At 37.9% G+C, this 26,061-nt stretch overlaps 1 protein-coding gene and 1 long non-coding RNA gene across 6 annotated transcripts in view; one reads left to right on the plus strand and one right to left on the minus strand.

Moving 5' to 3' along the window:
* Positions 1-2,644, plus strand: part of DENND6A (DENN domain containing 6A) — a 69,078-nt gene extending 66,434 nt beyond the window's left edge. For all 5 annotated transcript variants that reach the window (XM_053669294.1, XM_053669295.1, XM_053669296.1 and 2 more), the window contains one exon: positions 266-2,644. In XM_053669294.1, coding sequence (XP_053525269.1) covers positions 266-397 — 132 coding nt within the window. In that variant the 3' untranslated portion in view covers positions 398-2,644. The remainder of the gene's footprint in view (positions 1-265) is intronic.
* LOC128628025 (uncharacterized) overlaps positions 1-26,061 on the minus strand; it is a 56,344-nt gene that overhangs the window by 28,832 nt on the left and 1,451 nt on the right. The window contains exon 2 of the long non-coding RNA XR_008392342.1: positions 23,935-24,031. This is a non-coding gene — a long non-coding RNA (uncharacterized LOC128628025). The remainder of the gene's footprint in view (positions 1-23,934; positions 24,032-26,061) is intronic.

A 26,061-nucleotide genomic window follows, 5' to 3' on the forward strand; every position in this document is an offset into this window, starting at 1 on the left:
GAGCTTTACAAAATCATTGTCACTTATATTTAATACCACATGGTATGTGTTAAGTATTATCAGTTTATGTAGAAGTCTTTTATTGAGCTCAAACAATATATTGTTAGAATGGCATGTTCTTTCCTTTTCTACATTTTCTGTAAATTCTGGTTGAAGTTTGAAGTTTCCAAATCATTAGACCATTAAAAATGTTTATTTAGAAAACACAGTGTATTAATACAGACTCAGAGGATAATTTAAATGCTTTCAAATGTTCCTTGTGTAGTTGCAGGCTGATCGAGAGCATTTACCTGTGAAACCTGAAACTGTGGAAAAGTTACGGACACACATAGATGCAATTATCTTAGCATTGCCAGAGGACCTACAAGGCATACTACTCAAAACAGGCATGACGTGATATCTGCCAGGATTTTCCAGCCAAAAGGATTGTGTGTGCATCATGAAGCATACTGACATTTCTACTGGACTCACAAAGGAAATCTCCTAGAGTGGAAAATAGCTGCAAATGTTAGCCACAAGGTGGAAAGGCTATACTGACGTTTTTAGTGCATTATTTTAAAACATAGATATCTGAAGGCATTTCTATATTTTTAATCATGTTCTAAAGTGCTCTTATGAGAGACCTGCGGGGCCATCAGTATAAGTGATTCCAAACTGCAGTGCTGGCATTGCAGATATTTTTTTAAATTGGTGCTGTTTTGCCCAATCATGTTAAACTCAGGGGGATATAAAAATAATGTTCACACTGGCTATCTTCTTAAGAAGGAAGAGACTGAACTGTCTGACTGTAGTTAGAAGTAATTAATGCTTTTGTAGTGCCTTCTGTTGTCCTACATGTTTCACAAAACCTAGCTGCTAGTCTTGAAGCTTCTTCTGTATTTGATTATGATATGTAATTATGTAAGGCATACTTTTGCATAATAATTGCTAAAAAACAGTATTTCTCTTGCTTCCCATCATGTTTATTAATAGTGGAATGGTGTTTTTTTTCAATTGTCATGTAGGTTTCATTTCTTTTTTTTTAATTAATGAGAGAAAGAAAGAAAGAAATCCATTTGTTGTTCCACTTATTGATGCCATTCATTGGTTGCTTCTTATAGGTTGCTTATTCATTGGTGCCCTGACTGGGGATTGAACGCACAACCTTGGCATATCAGAGCAATGCCCTAACCAGCTAAGCTACCTGTCCAGGGCCTCTCATTATTTTTTATACCATTTTCAAATTTAATCTTAATCAGTTTCTCCAAAGGCAAGAAGGCATCTCATATTAATTATAGAAGAATAAATCTCATTCTACCCTTTATTAATTAGCTCCTGTATAAGTTAATTAGCTTGGATGTTTTTCAAAGACATTTAATTATAAAGCTCATAATCAGCTACTTTTAAAACTGAACTATTATTTTAAAGACATTCATAAACATTTTATATGAAAGTCATTTGAGTGATTATGAGGTTGATTTTCAGCATTATTTGTTTGGTAGGGTTTTTTCCCCCTGAAATTAATATTTCTCAAAACACTTTTCCTACTGTTGTTTGACATGGGAACTTTTGCCTGAATCACTGTTACAGCTATTTTTTTGTTGTTTCTGTTTTGTTTTGTTTACACTACCTTGCCAAAAATAGAAGATTGTGGTTTGGTTCACTCTACCAAAGGTGTTTGGTTTGTGTTTGAATAGGAGTGTCCTGCAGAAGCCACTGTTTAAAATAGTCGCACACGACATTAGCACATATGTAAATAGCTGCTTCTTGAATTACCCTTCAAGTAACCAAATTTAGTTGTATGTGTTTGTAAAAGAAATGGCTTCAGAAGCTTTCCTTTTCTGTTACTATAACTCCTGACTCAAGAAAGGCTCCTTGTGTTTGTAACTGTGGTCTTAAACCCAAATGTGCCCTTTTCTCACAGACACAGCCTCTTGAAGCATACCTCAAAGTCAGAGACAGAATATGGCATTTGAAAGAAATAATTTGTCTTAGATCATATGAGTTATTTTGTGAAACCTGTGGAAAAGGGACAACTACTTTTAACTTGCTAAAGCATTTCATGTCTTTCTGGGAATTTAGGTATAAATGGTCATCTTATTATTTTTCAAAAGGTATATTTTAATAATCTCACAATTTATATGCACTTTGTGACTAGAATTGAAAAGTTGTTTGTGTCATATCAAGGATATTTTAAATTATACCACTATAGGATGTATCATTTCAAGTTTATTTAGCATAGCTAATAAGTATCAAAGGATGCCAGTTAACATCTAATTATATCTTTATGTTTACTGTATTTAACTAAAACCTAACAAGTGTTGAAAACCCTAACATACCTAACCTGGTTTATCTGTTAATTTCAAATTGCTTGTAAAAATAATTCAAAATTGCACTGGGAACCTGCGAAGCTGGTAACTGAATTTTTGGGTGATTTTCAGAGTTGTCCCCATCTCCCATCCTACTCCTGCCCATTTTTTAGGAGACATTCTTAACCTCTACAACCTGCAATTTAATGTTTATCTCCACCAGCATCAGAAGAAATCACTGCTTTCAGGGTGTTATGTAATGCATAGTGCCTTCTCTTTTCAGTGAAAAAGAGGTTTTATGAAGGCATTTATGGTCATTACTGAAAACTGAATTAAAGGCCTTTGATTTTAAAACACTTGAATATCTTGTGTTATTTCTTTTTTTAACTTTTTTTCATTTTAATTGTTGTTCAAGTACAGCTTTCTGTCTTTTATTCCCATCCCAGCCCACCTCCCGAGTTCTCCCCACTTCCCTCCTCTTTCCACCCCACCCTTCCTTTTGTCCATGTGTCCTATATACATCTTTGTGCAAACCCTTCCCCTTTTCCCCTGAAATTCCCTCCCCTGTCCCCTCTGGTCACTGTCAGCCTGTTCTCTATTTCAGTGTCTTTGGTTATATTTTGCTTGTTTGTTTTGTTGTTTAGCTTCCTGTTAAAGGTGAGATCATATGGTATTTATCTTTCACCTCCTGGCTTACTTCCTTACTTCATTTAGCATAATGCTTTCTGTTTCCATCCATGCTGTCACAAAGGGTAGGAGCTTCTTTCTTTCTGCTGCATAGAATTCCACTGTGTAAATGTGCCATAGTTTTTGGATCCATTCATTTATTGATGGGCACCTAGGATGCTTCCAACACTTGGCTATTGTAAATTGTGCTGCTAAGAACATTGGGGTGCAGAGGTTCTTTTGGATTGGTGCTTCAGGGTTCTTAGGATATAATCCTAGCAGTGGAATCACTGGATCAAAAGGCAGATCCATTTTTAGTTTTCTTAGAAAATTCCATACTGTTTTCCATAGTGGTTGTACCAGTCTGCAATCCCAGCAACAGTACACTACGGTCCCCTTTTCTCCATAACCTCTCCAACACTTTTGTTTGTTGCTTTGTTTATGATGATCATTCTGACCAGTGTGAGGTAGTATCTCATTGTGGTTTTAGTTTACATTTCTCTGATAACTAGTGATAGTGAGCATCGTTTCATCTTTCACCCTCTGTATGTCCTCCTTGGAGAAGTGTCTGTTCAAGTCCTTTGCCCATTTTTTTAATTGAGTTGCTTGTCTTCTTAGAGTGGAGTCGTGTGAGTTCTTTGTATATTTTGGAGATCAAACCCTTGTGTGAGGTATCATTGGCAAATATGTTTTCCAATACGGTTGGTTCTCTTTTTATTTTAATACTGTTTTCTTTAGCCGTGCAGAAGCTTTTTATTTTGATGAGATCCCATTTGTTTATTCTTTCCTTTGTGTCCCTTGCTCTAGGGGACATAGTGAAAATATTGCTGCATGAAATATCTGAGATTTTCCTGCCTATGTTCTCCTCTAGGACTTTAATGGTGTCACAGCTTATATTTAAGTCTTTCATCCATCTTGAGTTTATTATTATGTATGGTGTAAGTTGGTGCTTGAGTTTCATTTTTTTGCATGTAACTAACTGTCCAGCTCTCCCAACACCATTTGTTAAAGAGGCTATTTTTGCTCCATTTTATGTTACTGCCCTCTTTGTAAATATTGACTGTAGAGACTTGGGTTTGTTTCTGGGCTCTCTGTTCTGTTCCATTAGTCTATGTGCCTATTTTTATACCAGTACCAGGCTGTTGTGATTATAGTGGCCTTGTAATATAATTTGGTATCAGGTATTGTGATACCTCCTACTTTTCTTTCTCAAAATTGCAGGAGCTGTTCAGAGTCATTTATGGTTCCATATAAATTTTTGAAGTGTCCTTTGTCTATGAAATATGCCATTCGTACTTTAATAAGTATTGCATTGAATCTGTAAATTGCTTTGGGTAGTATGGACATTTCAATGATGTTAATTCTTCTGATCTATGAACATGGTATATGTTTCCATTTGTTTGTGTCTTCCATCATTTCTTCACTGTTGTGTAGTTTTATGAGTACAGGTCTTTTACCGCCTTTGTTAGGTTTATTCCTACATATTTTATTTTTCTTTTTCAAAGAAAAATATCCCATTTGATATTTGCTATATCAAATGGGATTTTTTTCCCCCTGATTTCTGCTTCTGCTGTTTCATTGTTGGTATACAAAATGCCTTTGATTTCTGGATATTGACTTTGTATCCTGCTGTTTTGCTAAATTCATTTATTAGGTCGAGCAGGTTTTTGGCTGAGTCTAGAGAATTTTCTGTGTACACTATCATGTCGTCTGCAAACAATGAGTTTTGTTTCCTCCTTTCTGATTTGGATGCCTTTTATTTCCTTTTCTTGTCTGATCGCTGTGGCTAAAACTTCCTATACTATGTTGAATAGAAGTGGTAAAAGTGGACAACCTTGTCTTGTTCCTGACCTTAGTGGAAAAGATTTTAGTTTTTGCCCATTAAATATGATGTTGGCTGTAAGTCTCTCATATATGGCCTTTATTATGTTGAGGAATGCTCCCTCTGTTCCCCCTTTGCTGAGTGTTTTTATCATAAATGGGTGCTGTACCTTATCAAATGCTTTTTCTGCATGTATTCATATGATCATGTGATTTTTGTCTTTGCTTTTGTTTATGTGATTATTACATTTTTGATTTGCAAGTATTGTACCACCCTTGCATCCCTGGGATGAATCCCACTTGGTCATGGTGTATGATCTTTTTAATGTATTGCCGGATGTGGTTTGCCAATATTTTGTTGAGGATTTTCGCGTCTATGTACAGCAGCGATATTGGCCTGAAGTTTTCTTTCTTTGTTGTGTCTTTATCTGGTTTTGGGATTAGGATGATGCTGGCTTCATAAAAAGAGTTGGGAGTAGTCTTCCATCATTTTGGGTTTTTTGGAATAGTCTGTGAAGGATAGGGGGTTAACTCTTCCTTAAATGCTTTGTAGAATTCTCTGTGAAACCATCTGGTCCAGGGCTTTTGTGTGTTGGGGAGTTTTTTGATTACTGCATCAATTTCGTCTGCTGTTACTGGTATGTTCAGGCTTTCTGCTTCTTCACTGAATTTTGGAAGATTATATTTTTCTAGAACTTGTCCATTTCACATAGGTTTACAAATTTCTTGGCATACAGTTCTTCCTAGTAATTTCTTATAATCCATTGTATTTCTGTGGTATCAGTTGTAATCTCTCCTCTTTCATTTCTTTTTGTTGTTTTTTCTTTTTAATATATTTATTGATTATGCCATTACAGTTCTCCCATTCCCCCCTTCATTCCCCTCCGCCCTGCACACCCTCTCTCCCACCATTCCCCCCCCTTTAGTTTATGTCCATGTGTCACAAGTTCTTTAGATTCTATATTTCCCATACTACTCTTGCCCTCCCCCTGTCTATTTTCTACCTATCCTCTATGCTACTTATTCTTTGTACCTTCTCCCCACTTCTCCTCTCACTCCCCTGTTGCTAACCCTCCATGTGATCTCCATTTCTATGGTTCCCCTCCTGATCTAGCTGTCCTCCTCTTTCATTTCTGATTGTGTTTATTTGGGTCCTTTCTCTTTTTTTTCTTGATGAGCCTGTTTAAAGCCTTGCCGATTTTGTTTATCTTTTCAAAAAAAACCAGCTCCTGGGGCATGGCTGGTGTAGCTCAGTGAATTGAGCACAGGCCTGCGAACCAGAGGATTGTGGTTCGATTCCCAGTCAGGGCACATGCCTGGGTTGCAGGCCAATTCCCAGCATGGGATGCAGAAGAGGCAGCCATACATTGATATTTCCCTCTTTCCTTCCCTTCCCCTCTAAAGATAAATAAATAAAGTCTAAAAAAAAAAAAAAAGAAAAGAAAACCAGCTCCTGGATTCATTCATCCTTAGAATTGTGCTTTTAGTCTCTATGTCATTTAATGCTGCTCTGATCTAGGTTATTTCCTTCCTTCTACTTGCTCTGGGCTATCTTTGTTGTTCCTCAAGTTCATGTAGGCCTAGGGTTAGTTTGAAATGTTTCTATACATTTTTTGGTAGGCCTGTATCAGTATGAACTTCCCTCTCAGGACTGCCTTTGCTATGTCCCATAAGTTTTGGGTTGTTGTGAGTTCATTTTTGTTTGTTTCCAGAAACTTTGATTTCTTCCCTAATTTCATTCTTGACCGATTCATCATTTAATAGCATGCTGTTCAATCTCCATGATTTTGAGTGTTTTGGGTTTTTTTCCTTGGGTTTGGTTTCTAGTTCAGTCCCTTGTGGTCAGAGAAAATGCTTGATATGATTTCAATTTTCTTGAATTTGTTGAGGCTTGTTGTGTGAACTCTCATGTTGCCTATCTTTGAAAATGTTCCATGTACATTTGAAAAGAACGTTTATTTAGCTTCTTTGGGACGAAGGGCTCTATATATATCAGTTAAGTCCATTTGATCTAGGGTATTGTTCAATGCCACAATATCTTTGTTGATATTTTGTTTTGAAGATCTGTTCATTTTTGACAGTGAGATTTTAAAATCCCCTACTATAATTGTGTTGCTGTCAATATCTTTCTTAAAGTCCTCTAAGATTTTCTTTATGTATTTGGGTGTTCCTATCTTAGGTGCATATATATTTACAATGTTTATATCTTCTTGGTGGATACTTCTCTTGAGTATTATGAAGCTACCTTCTGGGTCTCTCTTTATGGCCCTTTTTTTTGAAGTCTATTTTGTCTGATATGAGTATTGGTACCCCTGCTTTTTTCCGTTTGTTTGGAAAATTTGTTTCCAGCCCTTTACTTTCAATCCATGTAGGTCTTTTGTCCTGAGGTGGATCTCTTGTAAGCAGCATATGTGTGGGCCATGCTTTCTTATCCATTCAGCTACTCTCTGTCCTTTGACTGGAGCATTAAATCCATTTAAGTTGAAAGTTATTATTCAGACATATTTATTCATTGCCATTTTTGTACCTGTGTTCCTCTCTCTTTTTCCTTCCTTTCCTTAAAGCAGTCCTTTTAGCATCTCTTGCAGAGCTGGTTTGGAGGAGATGTATTCTTTTAGACTTGTTTTCTCTGGGAAGATCCTTATTTGGCTTTCTATCTTGATTAAGAGCCTTGCTGGGTAAAGTAGCCTTGGTTACTTGCCATTCTTAGTTACAAGAATATTTCTTGCCATTCTTTTCTGCCTTAGAGTGTTTCCATTGAGAAGTCAGCTACTAACCTTATCAGGGCTCCCTTGTATGTTACTTCCTGTTTCTCCCTTGCTGCCTTTAAGATTCTCTCTGTGTCTTGGAATTTTGCCATTTTAATTATGATGTGTCTTGAAGTGGGCCTCTTTGTGTTCCTTTTGATTGGGACTCTATGTGTTTCCTGGATTTATATGACTTTTTCTCTCATCAAATTAGGGAAGTTTTCCATCATTACTTTTTTCAAATAGGCTTTCTATCCCTTGCTCTTCTTGTCCTTCTGGTATCCCTATTATTTGGATATTATTACATTTCATATTGTCTTGTATTTCTCTTAATCCCTCTTCATTCTTTCTGAGCCTCTTTTCCTTTTCTTGCTCTTTTGGGTGTTTTTTCTACTTTGTCCTCCAACTCACTGATCTGATCTTCTGCTTAATTGATCCTGCTTTTAATTCCTTCCACTGTGTTCTTCAGTTCAGAAACTGTGTTCTTCATTTCCTCTTGGCCCTAGCTGATAGTTTGTTTCCTTTTTCATATTGATGTAGTTTGCAGTGAGTTCATTGTAGTTTCTCTGTAGTGTCCGGTAATTCTCTGTGAGCTCATTGACCTTCCTAATAACCATTGCTTTGAACTTGATATCCAATAGTTGAGTTGCCTCTATTTCATTTAGCATTCTTTCTGAGGCTTCCTCCTTTCCTTTCATTTAGGGATTGTTTCTTTGTCTTCCCATTGTATGTGAGACTCTTCTTGTTAGCCTCAGCTTCTTAAATTTATCTGTTCTGACTCCCTGGGTTTGTGGTGTGAACTTCTATGGTAGAAGACCTGTGAGATTCAGTGGTGCCATCTCCTTGCTCTCTGGACCTCACTAGTCTTTGGCTCTCATTTAAGTTGGCTCTGTGTTTCTCCTTGGGTTTTTATTGTTTTTGTGTCTTTCATTGGTGGGTCCTTTCCCCCAGCTGGTTAACTGAGGGTCACTCTGTCTACCACCTCTTGTATTGTGTTGTGCTGGTGAGGGCAGGTTTTGTTGAAGCAGGTTCTTCTGTGTATACAAGGTTTTGAGGATTCGCTCTTCTCTTAATCAGTTGTTTGTTCTGGGTAATTTCTCCACTATTGTATTTCCAAATAGATCCTAAATTAAGGTTAGTGTGGCTGCTACTCCCTCCTTTACCTTCTTCTGTTGTTATCTCCTGGTGGTTCCTTTGTTGTTGGGTTTCCTCTTCAAAAGGGTATCCTGGTGTTCACAGCTTCTACCTACTCTTTTTTGTGATCAGTTGGAGGGGTAAGGCAAAATGGTTTAAGACAGCAAGAGAGTATTCTATGCTATTTACAGTAGCAGCTGGTAGAGAAGAGGTAGGGGATCCTTTGGCCATGTATAGTATTAATCGTGATTTTTCCGCCCAACTAGCCACTTTTTAGAAAGGATTGAAAGAAGGTAAGACTCTTGTTGGGGAAGGAAAGACTTTCTAGATCCAACTCACAATCTAGGAAGCAGTGAGGTTGGATCTAGAAAGCAGTGAGGTTGTGGGAGGTCAGATTCTGAGGTAAGGTGAGAGTAAAGGATAGTAAATAGGTATAGTGTGTGAGAGAATAGAGTTGACCACTACACTACAGTAGTAGAATTCAGGAAACCATGAAATGGGCTAAGATCTGGGAGGGGTGTTGTGTGGTATTTACAATTGTATGGAACAGCTATTATTTATAATAATAATGGAGCAACAATCATATGACAGAATATGTGATCTGGATAACAAGAATAGGCAGTATAGGACCTTGAGTAGTGTGCTAATGGAACACAAGTGAAGTAAAGGACAGTAAATTAGCAATACACTGTGAAAGAGAACAGGGGAAACCTGTCAAACGATAGAATTTAACCAGCCAAGTAAAGAAGACTTTAACCAGCCAAGTAAAGAAGACTAAACAAAGAGGAGAAATGCAAAAATACTATTAAAATAAAAGATGTAAGAATAATGAAAAATAATACAAATATATAGTAACTTGCAGGTCCTCTGTAACAGCAAAGTGAAATTTGTCTCACTGTCTCAACTGTGGGATGCCAGTTGAGATGCCCCCTCTTTTGGTCCACCTCTGGTCTTTTCACAGTTCCAGAGTTTTTTGTCTCACTTGTGGGTATTTAAAAAAAAATGAAGAAAAGAAGAGATAAAATTGGAAAGGAAGAAGGAATAAAACAAGAAAGAAGGTAAGAGAAAAAAGAATTGAGAGATTAAGAAAAATAATAAAAATAAAGAATTACTTAAAAAATGGTGGTTTCAAAGTGGCCAAACCAGTTTTGCTGGTCTTGCTGGCTGCAGCAGGCTGAGGGGTGATTGGTTTCACTTTTCTCCCTTTCTAATCTGCACTCAGTCAGCCTAAGTACTCTCCCTAGGGTTAGGGGTGTGGGCTCTGGGCTTTCCACAGAGTGCACTTTGCCTGGGTTGCAGGCTCGGTTGCTTGGCCCCGCTGCCTCCAGTCCCTCAAGTTCAGGTGCACTCTCTTCCCAGGGATATAGGGTGCACAGGGCCCTCCGTGCCGCCTGGGAGCGCTACCTGGCTAGGTGGTGAGGTGGCTGGAGTGGCTGCTGCAGGTGAATTCCCTAAACAGCATTTTGTGGTTTTTTTTTTTTTTTTCACTTTTTGAGTAATTCCTCCTACTCAATCCTGCTGCTCCTCACAGAGGCCTGGCCTCTCACACAGCCCAATTCTCCAACCAGACCGTGAACTATCAGGTTCAGGGCCTGTCAAGTCCCAACTCTCAACTCTCCCCAGCTGTCGTCCACAGACTCCATGGGTGCTCACAGCCACTGTGTGTTTGCCACTTAGTCCTTATTCCCCTCTCAGTGACTTCGAGCAACCAGGTCTCTCCAGGTGCTACTCAAACCTTATTTGGCCCTGGAGGGAGCAGTTGACCTGGTTCTCGCCCAAGAACCCTGTGGTAGACTGGGCAGGTGCCAGGCCTGGGGCTGCAGCCACTGTGGTCCTAGGGACCTTATTGTCCTGAAGCACTCTCCTTACCATCTGTTTTTTTAATGTCCGCTACAATTTTTGGTGTCCTATCTTCTTATATGCTGGGGTACTGTTGGCTCTTTGCTCTGTTCCTCCATTGACTGGCTAGGTTTATCTCCTGTGAGTAGGGGGAAGTGGAATCCCCTCCCTCCTACCTCGCCACCATCTTCCCTCCTTTGTATCTCTTGTGTTATTTCTGAGTAAGGTTGGAATGCTTGAAAAAAAATGTACAGTAAATTAGATGAGCATTATGAGATTCCTTTTATTGCCTAATGTATTTTTTTAATTCACGTGAAAACCTTCTTTTACTACACTAAAAACAGGTGAATAGTCCAATTTAATGAATGACAGATCAGCAGGCCAGCATTACTGCTATAGAGAATGAGTGAATACACATGTGTTATGGAGACAGAGGCCTTCGTTAAGTTTTGATTGTATTACATTGGGTTTTCAAACTCACCAATCTCTTTCCTAATCTTTCATGGGCTTGTGCTGAGCCTTCCCCTAAACCAATCCATTTCCTAGATCTCTGGTTTATATGTTCCTTATCTAATCCGATCCTTTCCCCAGGCTAGAGATCTCCTTTCTACGGTTGCCACCTTGGTTTCTACTGTGCATCCAGCAAAGGAATTCATCCCCTCCCTCTGCCAGTGCCAGCACTGGAGAGCTGGCTACTGCCTGGGAGAACATCCCTCCTTATGTGAAGGAAGAGAGGGACACCAATCCCTCAGTGGGTAAAAGCTGCCATCTGCTGGAGTGTACAAAGCTGCAGGCTCCTACCCAATCAAACCCAGTCAGCCTTCTTTTTTGTCTTATCACTACCTAGCTACCTATGCCAACACAATCAGTATGAATACATTATAGTTTGAATTCCTTCTAGATTGAAATACTTTTGAAAAGTAGTAACTTTATATTCCAGAATTTTCATATTATTAAGTGAATATTGTTATAAGACCAGTAGGAAACTATTGAAATGACTGGTTTTAATCTAATGAATTGGGTAAATGTTAGTTGGAATCCAGAAATTTGTTTTTTAAAACCAGCTTTGTTGAACACAATAAACTGAACACACCTAAAGTGCACAATTTCGTAAGTTTTGACATTTGAAAATACCCATAAACCCATCACCACCAAAATTCCCTACTGTTCTTTTGCACTCCCTTCATCCTCTGCAAAACCACTGATATGTGTTCTGTCACTATAGTTTGTATTTTCTAGAGTTTTACATAAATGGAATCATATAGTACTTTTCTTTTTGAACTGATGTTTTCCCCCTTATTAATACTGTATTTATTTGCTTTCCCTTTGTCAAACCCTGCCATCTGCTTTCCCTATGCTGCCTGAGGATGTATAGGAAAAGGAACATATAGGGCAGATGAGACTTGGGAGAACTATGGCAGCCAGAAAAGGCTTCTTAACATGGAAAAGAGGTTGGAAAGGCAAAAAAGCTCTATGGCCTCTGAGAGGGCAAAGTCCAGAATGGAATAGGAGAACCGTTGCTTCAGAGAAGAGTTCCTGGCACAAGCAATTATGAGGCTTCCAAACACAGTTCCCATCCCATCCCAGGCCCAGCCAGCCAGCCAGCCATTATGGCAGCTTCAGTCCCAGTGAACTTGGCTGCTGTGTCACTGTCCTTTGAAATGGCATTGGTTTAAATAGGGACTTCCGCCAAGATGGAGGCATAGGTGGAGACGTCGTGCTTTCTCACACAACCAAGTTTAGAGACAACAAAATGTTAGCAACAGAAAACACAGCCAGAACACAGAAAATTGAACTTTTCAGAAGCCTGATAACAACGAATGCTTCAGCCTGATCAGTAAGAGGGGCGAAACCAGCAGCTGGTGGAGCGGGGTTGCACAGGAAAACTTGGTCAGATAGACTTAGGCGCGCGGATTCCAGGCATGGGGTTGCAAAGGGCCAACCCAGTGAGTGATCTAGTGAGCGCGACCCAGTGAACGACCCAGTGAGCGACCGGCAGATCCTGCGAGGGTGAAGGGTGGTGGGTTGACTGCTGGCGCATTCCTGTGCAGATAGAACAGCCAGAGAGTGGGCAGTGAGACGGGACTGAGCGGGTCCCAGCGATGGGAGGCAGCAGAGAGGGCTGCCATTTCCCGGGCTCTGACCCCACCCCCACATACAGCGTCACAACTCAGCGACCTGAGCGACCCTGCCCTGGTGAACACCTAAGGCTTCACTCCTCACCCAGTGGCTGGAAGCAAGAGAGGGGGACACCATTTCCCCACTCTGACCCTGACCCAGCGACCCCACCCTGGAGGCCCCGCCCCACCCCTAAGGCTCTGCTCCTCATACTTAATGGGCGAGAACAGACCAAAAATGTCTCAAGAAGATCTCAAAGCCCCAGAGCCCATAAATCTAAGTGACAAAGAAATAGCAAAACTTTCAGATGCATAGTTCAAAACACTGGTGATCAGGATGCTCACAGAACTGGTTGATTTTAGTCACAAATTAGAGAAACATATGAAGGCTAAACCAATTGAAATGAATGGCAGTGCACAGGAAACCAATAGTAATGGAAAGGAAACTGGGACTCAAAGGAGTGGACCAGAAGGAGGAAAAAAAATGACCAACCAGAAAAGGATGAAGAAACAAGAATTCAAAAAAATGAAGAGAGGCTTAGGAACCTCCAGGACATCTTTAAACGCTCCAACATCCAAATTATAGGTGTACCAGAAGGGGGAAAGGAACAGCCACCAGTGGAAAACTTATTTGAACAAATAATAAAGGAGAATTTCCCCAATCTGGCAAAGGAAATAGACTTCCAGGAAATCCAGGAAGCTCAGAGAGTCCCAAAGAACTTGGACCCAAGAAGGAACACACCAAGGCACATCATCATTACATTAGCCAAGATTAAAATGAAGGAGAGAATCCTAGAAGCAGCAAGAGATAAGGGGACAGTCACCTACAAAGGAGTTCCCATCAGACTGTCAGCTGATTTCTCAATAGAGACCTTACAGGCAAGAAGGGGCTGGAAAGAGGTATTCCAAGTCATGAAATCCAAAGACCTACATCCAAGATTGCTCTATCCAGCAAAGCTTTCATTTAGAATGGAAGAGCAGATAAAGTGCTTTTCAGATAAGACCAAATTCAAGGAGTTCATCATCACCAAGCCCGTATTATATGAAATGTTAAAGGGACTCATCTAAAAAAAAGAAGATAAAAAAGATGAACAGTGAAAGGACAGCAAACTCAGTTATTAACAACCACATCTAAAACAAAGCAAGCTAAAAAGGACAGCTAGATCAGGAACAGAACCATAGAAATGAAGATCTCATGGAGAGTTAGCAACAGGGGAGTGGGAGGAGAAGGGGGGAGAAGGTACAGAAAATAAGTAGAATAGATGGTAGGTAGAAAATAGATAGGGGGGAGGGCAAAAATAGTATGGGAAATATAGAATCCAAAGAAGTTGAGACACATGGTCATAAACTAAAGGGAGGGAATGATAGGGGTGGGGGGGTGCAGGGTGGAGGGGAATGAAGAGGGGGAATAGAACAACTGTAATGGTATAATCAATAAAATAAAAATTAAAAAAAAAGAAATGGCATTGGTTTGTAATTATGGTTAGGGATAAGTGAGATCAGAGGACATGAGGCTGCCAGGCTCACGAGGCTTGCTCTTGTCTGTCAGTGTCTCATGGTTGGCTCAGCAGCTGACCCTGAATGTGGTGGAGATGACTTTGATGCGCAGTAGATTTTCAGGGAATGAGATGCTGTGGCACAAGAGCTGCTTTCAATGCAGAGAGCAGTCTTTTTTCACTCAGCATGATTTTGAGATTCATTTATGTTGCATGTATCAATAGTTCACTGTTTTTATTGCTTAGTATAACAAATTTCTTACCCACTCACCTGTTGCTGGATATGTGGACCTCTTCTAGTTTTCGGCTATTACAAATAAAGCTACTATGAACACTTCTGTACAAGTCTTCATATGGACCATATATATCCTCTTGTCAGGTAAATTCTTAGAAGTAATATGAACAGGGCGGCTGGATCATATGGTAGGTAAATGTTTAAGTTTTTAAGAAACTGCCAAATTACTTTCCAAAGTGATTGTACTAATTTGTTTCTACTAGCTGTGTATGAGAGTTCCAGTCTCCGTACATCCTCGCTGACACTTGGTTGGTAACCTTTTTAATTTTAGCCATTCTAATAGGCTTATATTGCTGTCTCATTAGGACTTTAATTTGCATTTTCCTAATGACATGTGATGTTGAATATGTTTTCATGAGCTTAATATTGTATGTATATGTTCTTTGATAAAAATGTTAATAAAATGTCGCTCATTTTAAAAATTGAGTGGTTTGAGTTCTAAAGGTCATGTTGGAGAGTTTTCTAAGTATCAAATTCCTTTTAATATATGTAGTTGTGACTCTTCATTTTCATGTATCTTTTGAAGAAGCAGAAATTTATGAATTTCTGCACAAATTCCTACTTGGATTTTGATTGGGATTATATTAAATATATAGATAAATTAGGAGAAAAAGTGACATCTTAATATTATCCTTTGATTCATGAACAAACTATATCTCTGTGTTTAATTTCAGCAATATTTCATAGTTTTCAGGATATAAATCTTTAAAATCTTGTCAGATTTATCCCTAAGCCTATCATATTTTTGATGTACCAAGTGATATCATTTTTAAAGACCCAACTTTCAATTTTTCATTAAAAAGTCAAGTTCAAAATACTGGTATATAGTTGATTTTTACATACTGATCTTATATCCTGCAACTTTTCCCACTAAGTTTTGTTTTATTGGCATCCCATAAATTGTGATGTTTATATTTCTTTTCATTCAAGTAAAAATACCTTATAATTTTCTTTGGAGTGTTTTGATCCATGGGTTATTTAGAAGTGTTATTTACTTACCCAAATATTTTTAGATTTTTCCAAAATATCAATTTCTAATTTTATTATACTGTGGCTTAAGAACATATTTGTTATGATTTGAATCCTTTTAAATTTATTAAGATTTGTTTTATGGACCCAAATATGGTTTATCTTCGTAAATGTTCTACGTACACTCATGAACAATGTGAATTTTGCTGTTGTTGCATGAATGTTGTAAATGTCAGGTCAAGTTTGTTGGCAGTATTGTTCATGTCCTTGCTGATTTTCTGCTACTACTCCATTATTTATACTGTTCTTATCATCCCCCTATTTTGTACCTAACAATTTGTACTTCTTAATCCCTGTACCTTTCACCCCATTCTCTAGCTTCCCCCTCCCAACTGTTAACCCACCAAATGATCTCCATATCTATGATTGTTTCTTTTCTCCTTGTTTGATTAGTTTGTTTGGATTCAGTTACTAATATTTGTGAATTTATTGGCATTTTAATGTTCATTGCTTTAATCTTCTTTTTATTAAATAAGTCCTTTTAACATTACATATTATAGTGGCTTGGTGATGCTAAATTCCTTTAGCTATACCTTGTCTGGGAAGCACTTTATCTGCCCTTCAATTCTAAATGATGGCTTTGCTGGATAGAGTAATCTAGGTTGTAGGTCCTTGCATTTCATCACTTTGAATACTTCTTTCCAGCCCCTTCTTGCCTGCAAAGTTTGTTTTGAGAAATCAGCTGACAGTCTTACAGGAAATCCTCTATAAGTAACTACTGGCTTTTCTCTTGCTGCTTTTAAGATTCTGTCTTTACCTTTAACATTGGCATTTTAATTATGATGTCTTGGTGTTGTCCTCTTTGGGTCCAACTTGATTGGGACTCTCTATGTTTCCTGGACTTGTATGTCTATTTCCTTTACCAAATTAGAAAGGTTTTCTCATCAATTTTTCAAATACATTTCCAATCTCTTGCTGTTTCTCTTCTACTTCTGCCACCCCTATGATGTGAATATTGAACCTCTTGAAGTTGTCCCAGAGGCTAATTATACTACCCTCAATTTTTGGATTCTTTCTTCTTTTGTTCTGATTGGTTGTTTTTTCTTTCCTTAAGTTCTATATCATTGATTTGATTCTTGGCTTCATCCAACCCACTGTTGTTTCTCTGTAAACTGTTCTTTATTTTTCAGTTAGTGAATGCTTCGTTTCTGACTGGATCTTATTTATGCGGTTGAAGTCCTTACTAAGGTTCTCTAGCATCCTTATAACCAGTGTTTTGAACTGTGCATCTGATGGATTGCTTATCACCATTTCATTTAGCTCTTTCTGTGGAGTTTTGATTTTTCATTTGGGCCATGTTTCTTTATCTCCTCATTTTGGCAGCCACCCCATGTTTGTTTCTATGTATTAGGTAGAGCTACTTTGACTCCATGTCTTGGTAGTATGGCCCAATATAGTAGGTATCCTGTAGGGTCCAGTAGATCCACCTCTCCTATTACCCAAGCTAGGTATTCGAGGTGCATCCTTTGTGTGGGCTGAGTACACCCTCCTTGTAGTTGAACCTTGGTTGCAGTTGGCAGATTAATGGGAGGGATTTACCCAGGCTAGTCAGCTGCAAGGATTGGCTCTGACCACTTACTACCAACTTCTGCCCTCCCTGGTGGATTAGCTGTGCACACGGGCAGAGTGGTGGTACTCTGAAATGGTCTGTAGCTGTCCACTGGGTGTGCTGTCCATGGGGTTTCCCAGGTGGTACAGGCCAAGGTCATCCCCCACCTGTATTTTTCCTGGGGCTGCTCTCCTGAGCTATTGATATGGCTGCTATTTTTGCTGGGTTTGGAGATTCCCAAGTAAAGCCAAGCTGTGAATCTAGGCTGGCTGCTGCTAATGCATTGCCTGGAGCTCACTGAGGCCAGCTGTTGCTTGTACACTGATAGTGTTTAGCAAGGTGTGAAATGATAGCTGAGACCAACCATTCATATAGAAAAGCAATGTGGGTGGGCCTATAGATGGGTGGGACAGAGTCTCTAGGGATCTCCAAGGCTGGTTGGTGTTAGCCAGGGTGATGGAGTCTCAAATATGGCACTAGCCTGCTGGCTCCATGCTCTCCAGGGTGAGGGCTCAGAAAAGGGACAAATGATCTCTGCTCACCTTGATGCCAGACACTTCAACCTCTTCCGGTATGCCACTGGTGTCCTTCAAGCTGCCACCCTGGTACTGGAGCTCAAAGGGAGTAAGTCTGAGTAAGTGAGTCTGTAGGTTCTTTGAGAAGAACTGCTTGAGGCTCCAAGCAGTTTTTTCCACCAACTCAGTCCCCGCTGTTTTTTAGCCAGAAGTTGTGGCGATTTATCTTCTTGGAAATGGACCCTGGGCTGGAGGGCCTGGTGTGGGGCTGGGACTGCTTGCTTGAGATATCCCTCCTGAAATTTTATCCACCACACATGAATGAGAGACCAGCCCATTCCACATCTGCACCCCTCCTAACTAGTTTGATGGATGTGGTTTAATTCTGTAGCTGTCAGACTTCTGTGCAGTTCAAATTCTGATGGTTCTGAGTGATACGGTTCTATATTTTAGTTGTAATTTTGTTGTGGGTATGCGAAGAGGCAAGCCATGTCTGCCTATGCCACCATCTTGACCAGAAGCTCCAAAGTTTCTTTTGGGAAATTAGCTGACAGTCATGGAAGCTCCTTCATAGGTAACTCTGTGCCTTTCTCTTGCTGCTTTTAAGATTGTTTAACTGTTAGCATTTTAAATGATGACATGTGTTGGCGTGGGTCTCTTTGGGTCCATGATATTTGGAACTCTGTGCTTCCTGGACTTGTGTATCTGTTTCCTTCACCAAATTAGAATTTTCTTTCATTATTTTTTCAAATAAGTTTTCAATTTTTTTGCTGTTTCTCTTTTCCTTCTGGTACCCCTATCATTCAGATGTTGCTATGTTTAAAGATTTCCCAGAGGTGCTTAAGCCTATCCTCATTTTAAAAATTTTTTTTCTTCCAACTGTTCTAATTGAATCCTTTTTCTTTACTTGTGTTCCAAATCATTGATTTGATTCTTGGGTTTATCCCCTCCATGGAATCAACAGGTTCCCTGTAGATTTTTGTTTATTTCATTTAATGCAACCTTTATTTTGGCCTGGGTCTTTTTTTATGCCATTGAAGTATGCAATGAGTTCCTGAAGCATCCTGATAACCTGTGTTTTGATCCATTCATCTGATAAGTTGCATATCTCCATTTCATTTAGCTTTTTCTGGAGCTTTGGTCTGTTATTTCATTTGGGCCATACTTCTTTGTCACCTCATTTTGACAGCCTCCTTGTATTTGCTTCTGTGTATTAGGCAGAGTTGCTTTGACTCCCTGTCTTAGTGAACCTGTTAAGTTACATGGGATGACATGGGATGAATCTTAGGTAATCACCTCAACTGGCAACTGTGTCACCACTCCGTTGCTCTGTGTGGGTGACAGCTCACAGTGGGGAGAGTGCTGCTGCCTGGCCTCTGGAGTTTTGCTGGGAAGCTCTCTCCCTACTCACACTTCATGTTCTCTCCATATGGCACTGCTGCCCTTCCACTTGTTGCCCTAGTGCTGAATCCAAGAAGGGGTGGGTCTATATGAATCCTCAGTCTACTGTGGGCCCTTTGAGAAGACACAGTTCCTTTTTCTGTCCCAACCCCCACTTGTTTTTACAGCCAGAAGTTATGGGGACTTATCTTCCTGGTACTGGGATTCTGGCCTGGGTGATCTGGACTGGGGCTGGTATCCTTTACTCTGGATGAGTCCGTCCCTCTTTTTACCTACTACATTTAAATGTAGGATCACCCATTCTAGTCTCTATGCCTCTGTGCATATCTATGCCTCTCCACATCTCTACTCCTACCCTTCTGGATGAATGTGGCTTTTTTAAATCCTTGGTTGTCAGACTTACATACAGCTCAATTTTCTCACAATTCTGGCTGAAATTTGTTTTGTAATCTAGTATTTTTTGCTATAGTTGTGTGCAGAGGTAAGGCATGTTTACCTACTCCTCCATCTTGACTGAAGTCCTCCATACTTTTACTTTTAACCTACTTGTGTTGTTATATTTAAATACTTTTCTTGTAGATAAGTTTGTTCTTGTTTTATCCAATTTTACAAATTTTGCCTTTTAATTTATACCATGTACAATTAATATGATTATAATGGTTAGACTTTATTACCTTGCTATGTTTTTTAATTTGTCTTGTTTTCCTTTTTATCTGACTTTTGAATTAATGGAATATTTTTATGATCTCATTCTATCTCCTTTGTAGGATTACTAGTTATACTTTATTATTCTAGTGTAGTTATTTTAAGGTTTGTAGTATACATTTTTTAATTTATTGATTTTAGAGAGCGAGAGAGAGAGAAACATCAATTTGTTATTTATTGGTTGATTCTTGTATGTGGCCTGACCAGGTTATCAAACTAGCAACCTTGATGTATCAGGACAGTGCTCTAACCAACTGAACAACTGGGTCAGGGCTGTAGTATACATTTTTAACTTACCAGAACAGTTTACCTCTCATGATAGATAGTATGGCATTTCATGTAGAATAAGAATGTATAATAGTGTACTTCTGTTTCTCTCCTTCATGCATTTTACTTGTCATAAATTCCACAATACACTGTTTTTGTTTAGTCAGTCTTTTTAAAGGTTTTAAATAGTAAGAAAAATTCTTACACATGTAATCTCATACTTAACCTTTTACTATTCTTTATTCCTTTGCATAGATCTCTATGGTGTAATTTTCCTTCTGCCTGAAGAACTTCCTTGAACATTTTTTGTAGTGATTTGTGCTGTTGAAGAATTCTTTTAACTTGTATCTGAAAATCTATTTGCCTTCTTTTTCAAATGTTTTCCCTGTATTTACGTTTCTAGGTTGTCCTACCCTCCTCTCTCCCCCAGTATTTTAAAATGTTGCTCTACTGTCTTCTTACTTGCATATAGTTCCAGTGAGAAATGTCATCTTTTCCTTGGTTCCTGTGTAGTTAATTAAATTTCTTTTCCTCTGGCTGCTTTTAAGATTCTCTTTATGACTAGTTTTGAGTTATTTGATAATAATATGCTTTGGTGTAGTTTTATTCATGTGTCTTTTGCTTTTAACTAACAGATTAGTTGATCTTGGATATACAGTTTTATAGTTGTCATGAAATTTGGAAAACTTTTGGCCATTATGTCTTCAGGTATTTTTTTCTGTCCCCCTTTTCCCTTCTTTCAGAGACTTCAATTACTCATGTATTATATTGCTTGAGGTTGTCCTACAGCTAACTGATCTTCATTTTTTTTACTCTATTTGGGAGTGTTTCTATTGCTATACTTTAAAGTTTATTTATCTTTTCTTCTGTATTGTCTATTCTGACATTAATTCCATCTAGTATTTTTCATCTTAGACAATGCAGTTTTTACTTCCAAAACCTTGATTTGTCTTTGTCTTCCATGATTCTACTTGAGATAATATCTGTGTAGGTTCTGAGTTGTTTCTGATTATCTCTTTACTATGGGTCATGTGTTCCTGCCTTTTTATATGCCAGATCTTAGGTTAATTGTCAGAATTTTACCTTGTTGGGTTTTGGATGCTTTTGTATCCTTACAAATCTTGAACTTTGTTCTAAACTGCAGTTAATTTTGTTAGGTAGATTCAAAGCTCAGTCTAGAATTAGTATTCTTCACTTCTGAGGCAAGTCCTTACCTACTATCCCGTAAGTTACAAAATTGTTTTTTCAATCTAGCTGATGGGAACAGGCATTGTTCCCAACCAACCCTGGGCACTGTTCCATTTGATATTTTCTGATGGTTCTTTGCTTTGGATAGTTTCGTCACATGCATGTGCTGATCAGGACTCTGCTAATATTTTAGGGGAACCCTTTACAGATTTCTTTCTGTGCAAGGGTTTTCTTTCTTTTTATACTGCTCTCTTCTCTGGAATTCTCTCCTAAAGTTTGTTTTCCCTAAACTGTCAGCTCAGAGTTTACCAGACTACCCTTTTGTTCCCCCTTTCTATGCTGTGGCCTAGAAACATTCTCAAGGCAGTAAGCTGGGGCAATCTCAGGCTCAGGGCTCAAGGCTCAGTGTATTTGTTTTCTGTTTTTCTGGACTCATCACCCTTCACTGCCTGGTGTTGTCTTGGAAACTACATTTCTTATGTTTGACTTGCTTTTTAAAAATTATTTTACGTAAGAATGTAAATGTAGTCCTTGTAACTTGATCTTGATGCAAAAATTCTAGCAATCTGGTTTTAACAAGCCCTCCAAGGAATTCTGATACATGTCAAAGTTTGAGAACCATATAGATATATAAGGTTAATGTCAATTATTCCACTAACACTATCAATCATGTACCATGAAGACAAGATTATGAGTCAGTAAATTTAATTTTTGGAGGAAAAAAACATTTTTGTAAGTAAATTCTCACATTCCTATGGTTTGCAGCATGGAAGATATATCAGACATTTCAATTATTGTGAAACATTTCAAATATTTATACTGTCAGGATAGATGGAGATTGGAGCAAGGGGAGGAAGGGTTTGTAAAATAACCTTATCTCATTAATGTTGCTATGGTACAAAGTGGTTTTAGACATTTAGCTTTAACCTATCTAATGATTTCTTTAACTGTGGAACTTTTATAAATGTTAGATGTGAATACAAATCTTAGAATTAGTGGCCTCAAGATACGTCCCCATTATACAATCACTCTGCTTTAAAGGATCCTAGAAAATAGAGGCTGGTTCTTCTGGAAGTCAGGAAAGTGATTGCTATGAATCCTTTGAAGGGAACTAGTCATGGAGTTGTTTTCCTTATTTTTAGAAAGTTTCCTGCAAGAAACTTTAGTTTTTTAAAGATTTTATTCTTTATTTTTAGACAGAGAAGGGTAGGAGAAAGAGAGGGACAGAAACAACAATGTGTGGTTGCCTCTCACGTGTCCCCTACTGGGGACCTGGCCTGTATCCAGGTGTATGCCCTGACTGGGAATCGAACCAGTGACCCCCTGGTTTGCAGGCTGGTGCTCAACCCACTGAGCCACTCCAGACAGGTCTAGAAACTTTAAATAGTTTAGGACATGTATAAAATCTATGCTAAAATCTATGCTAATAGTTTAGGACATGTATAAAATCTATGCTTTATGAATCAAATAAAGCAGGGGAAATATTTTAAATTAGGAAAGTAGTTGAATGTTCAAGTCATGCAGACTTTATTCTCTCTCAAGTTAGCAGTGTTTACCAAAATTATTAAAAAAAAACCAACAAACCCGTACTCCCAGGAACCATAAGGGCACAGACTCAGATATATATCCTTTCCCACAATATAAAATGGAATAAATAGAACTTTTTAAAAATTGTATTGATTTTAGAGATAGTAAAAGAAACATCAGTTAGTTGTTCCAGTTATTTATTGGTTGTTTCTTGTATGTGCCCTGATCGTGGATCAAATATACAACCTTGGCATATCAGGATTATGCTTTAATCAACTGAGCCACCTGGCCAGGGCCCAAACTTTTTTTTAAAAGACTTAATAAAAGGTGCTGAAACTAAGGGCAGGTATTAACCTCATGGCAGAGGTAATAGGTTGGGCAAAACCATCCAAAGACTCAGGGAATTCACATACAACTCCCTTCTTGAGACAAAAAAATGGATGAATAAGATTCTTTGTAGAATCAGATATTCTTTCCCTATTGTAGATAAATAATAATGTCCAGAGAACATGAATTTGAAACAAGATGAGTGATGAGTTAAGAGATAATGAGATAAAAATGGATTTTATAGAGGTTTGGTGTGGGCTGGGTAATGAGGGCAAAAATTAAACAATTGTACAACTAACAAGTAGACTAGAAACAGCTCAGTAATTCTTGCAGAGAACAAAGTGAATGACATGGATTAAATTGTTGAGAGGATTAAATGGGATGTAAGAATAATAGTTGGCAGCTAGTAAGTGCTCAATAACATTTGTTGCTATTAAATATTAGCAGTATTAATAGAATACATACTCTCAAGTGCTTTGAAAAATTCAAAAAAGTGATACGGTTTCCTTAAGAAGCTTGCATTCTAACGGGACATAAACAATCAGCAAAAATATTACAATATTAAATTTCAGGGACTGGAACATAAATATACACTAGTACAAGTGATTGAAAAGATCTCATTTTAAAAATCACATGAGTAAAACAATTCCTAGTGTAGTGTGTTGTTTATGAGCACATGCTTTAGAGTTGTGACAATCTTATAACATCTTCCTTAAAGTTGTTAGGATTAAATGAGATGTAGAACTTGGTAGATGGTAAGTGATTAAACAATAGCATTTTATTATACCTGGCGCTCAATTTTTTTATTTTTAAAAATAAGAAGGCATTATTAAGAATAATGGTTAAGGGTGTTGACATCATAAGAAATGGGTTCTTAACCAAGTTCTGCTTATTATTTGTGAATCCTTGGGCAAGTTACTTAAACCTCTCTGACCCTGATTATCCTTATCTTTATAATAGAGACATTTTAGTTGGCCATTAACATCCCACTTTGTAACTTCCATTACACTTGATAAGTAGTACCTCTTAAACAGAAATGTAAAAATTATTCTGTCTTCTTCCTCTTCTTCTTTTTGCTTAGGATTTGGAGGCTGGGGGAGGAGATCAGAATTCTTTCCATCTATTTTAAGAGAAAACATGGATTAAGATTTGGAAGAAGTTATGAGGAAAGAGACTAATTTCCTTTTGTTTTGAGAAACTTAAGAGTCAATTTGAGAATACCCTTAGAATCAGGTGAACATTGTTTTAAAAAAATTCTATATAAAACTCAAAATAGACATAAATACATTTTTTTCCTCTACCAAGTTTCCAAAATGCAATTTTAAGTTATTTAGCTGCTAAGCAACTCTTTACAAGTGTCTCCAGTACAAAGGCAGGTTCTTGTCAAGGAAGACAGTATTTAATTGCATAAGTTAAATTCTAGCAAAATCTCTAAGTTATTACAAAATTAAATATATACTACTTTCCTTCAACCCAGAAATTAATAAACATTATTGCTGAAATACTTTGTAAGTATGAGTGCAGAAAACAAATTCTTTCCCTTTGCATTTCCTTGGCATTCTTTAAACTTTGTAAAATTAATTACATTTAATTTTTGGAAATTAGAGAAAAGGCAGGATAAAGTCACTGTAGAATACAAATTACCTTTTCCTTACACACCTGAATAAATTAGTTTTTGTTCTTGACTGCCCAGTCATTACTGAGAAATGACAGTTTCTGAAGGGTAGTTCTACCAAATGAAGCTTTATTCAACAATACAAAACTGCTTAATCTTTTTGAAACTTTGCAGACTTTTTTAAAAAAGATTTTATTGGTTTATTTTTAGAGAGAGAGAAAGTGAGTGAGAATGAGGGGGAGAGAAACATCAGTGTGATTGCCTCTTGTGCTCCCCCCAACTAAGGAACCTAGATTGCATCCCAGGCAGGTGCCCTGACTAGGAATTTAACCAGTGATTCCTTTGATTCACCACCCAGCACTCAATCCACAGAGCCACACAAGCCAGGGTCAAATTTTTCTTATTCATTTCCACCCTGCAGAATGCATCAGTTGGAATAAGCAACTACAGAACACCTAGGATGGCACTTTTAGGAAATAAGATAGAATCTTTATCCTGGCATTGGGTCTAATTTCTGTCTTAATTTATTATTGTGAATTTATAAAATGCAGCAAAGTAAAAGAAAAACTGGAATACCTGGGCGAGTGATCAGTGAGGGAAAGAAACAAAGGGAGATTTAAATATTTCCTTTTTAAAAAATTGATGTTTTCAGTTTTCTCCATTACAAACAATGCTGTAATGAATGCTGAATTTCTTACAAGTACCACATAGCAAACTTAAGGGGAATTTTTGTTTCCACAAATTCCCATAAGTGGAATTTTGGGATCAAAGAGTATGCATGTTTCACAATTTGACAGATTGGTTGAATAAATTATCTTACATGCATACAATGGAATGCAGCCCTTACAAAGAATGAGTTAAATCTGTAAATACTGATATTTTTAAATGTCCACAGTATATTACTAAATTGAAAAAGGAGTTGCTTCGCACTATAAAGTCCCATTAACATTTACATACATATGTTAGTGTTTCGCAGAGGAAAACCTGGAAGAATATTAAAAAATTGGTTAATTCATTAATCAAATTCAAAAATTACTTTTCACATTATGTAAATAATGCATAGATAAATTAATCTTGTAAAAATAATACAGACGCATAAACACCTGTACTAAAATACTCAAAAAAAGTTTTATTCATAAAAGTTCGCAACTTTAGCCTTGGGTGGTATAGCTCAGTGAATTGAGTTCAGGCTGTGAACCGAAGGGTCGAAGCTCGATTCCCGGTTGGGGCATGTGCCTGGGTTTTGGGCCAGGTCCCCAGTGGGGGCCATGTGAGAGGCAACGGCACACTGATGTTTCTCTACCTATCTTTCTCCTTCCCTTCCCCTGTCTCTAAAAATAAAATTAAAAAATAAAATATTAAAAACAAAGTCCATAACTTTAGACAACCCAAAGTTTATCAATTAGTGAATGAATTAAAAAAAATTGGTATATCCACACAATAGAATACTACTCAGCAATAGGAAAGAATTATTGATAAACACTATAACATGGATTAATCTGTCATTATGCTAGGAGAAAGACACCATAGCTAAA

Source organism: Artibeus jamaicensis, unplaced genomic scaffold (genome assembly GCF_021234435.1).
Source record: "Artibeus jamaicensis isolate MK-2021 breed Jamaican fruit bat unplaced genomic scaffold, CSHL_Jam_final contig_519, whole genome shotgun sequence".
In the NCBI taxonomy this organism is placed as follows: Eukaryota; Metazoa; Chordata; class Mammalia; order Chiroptera; family Phyllostomidae; genus Artibeus; species Artibeus jamaicensis.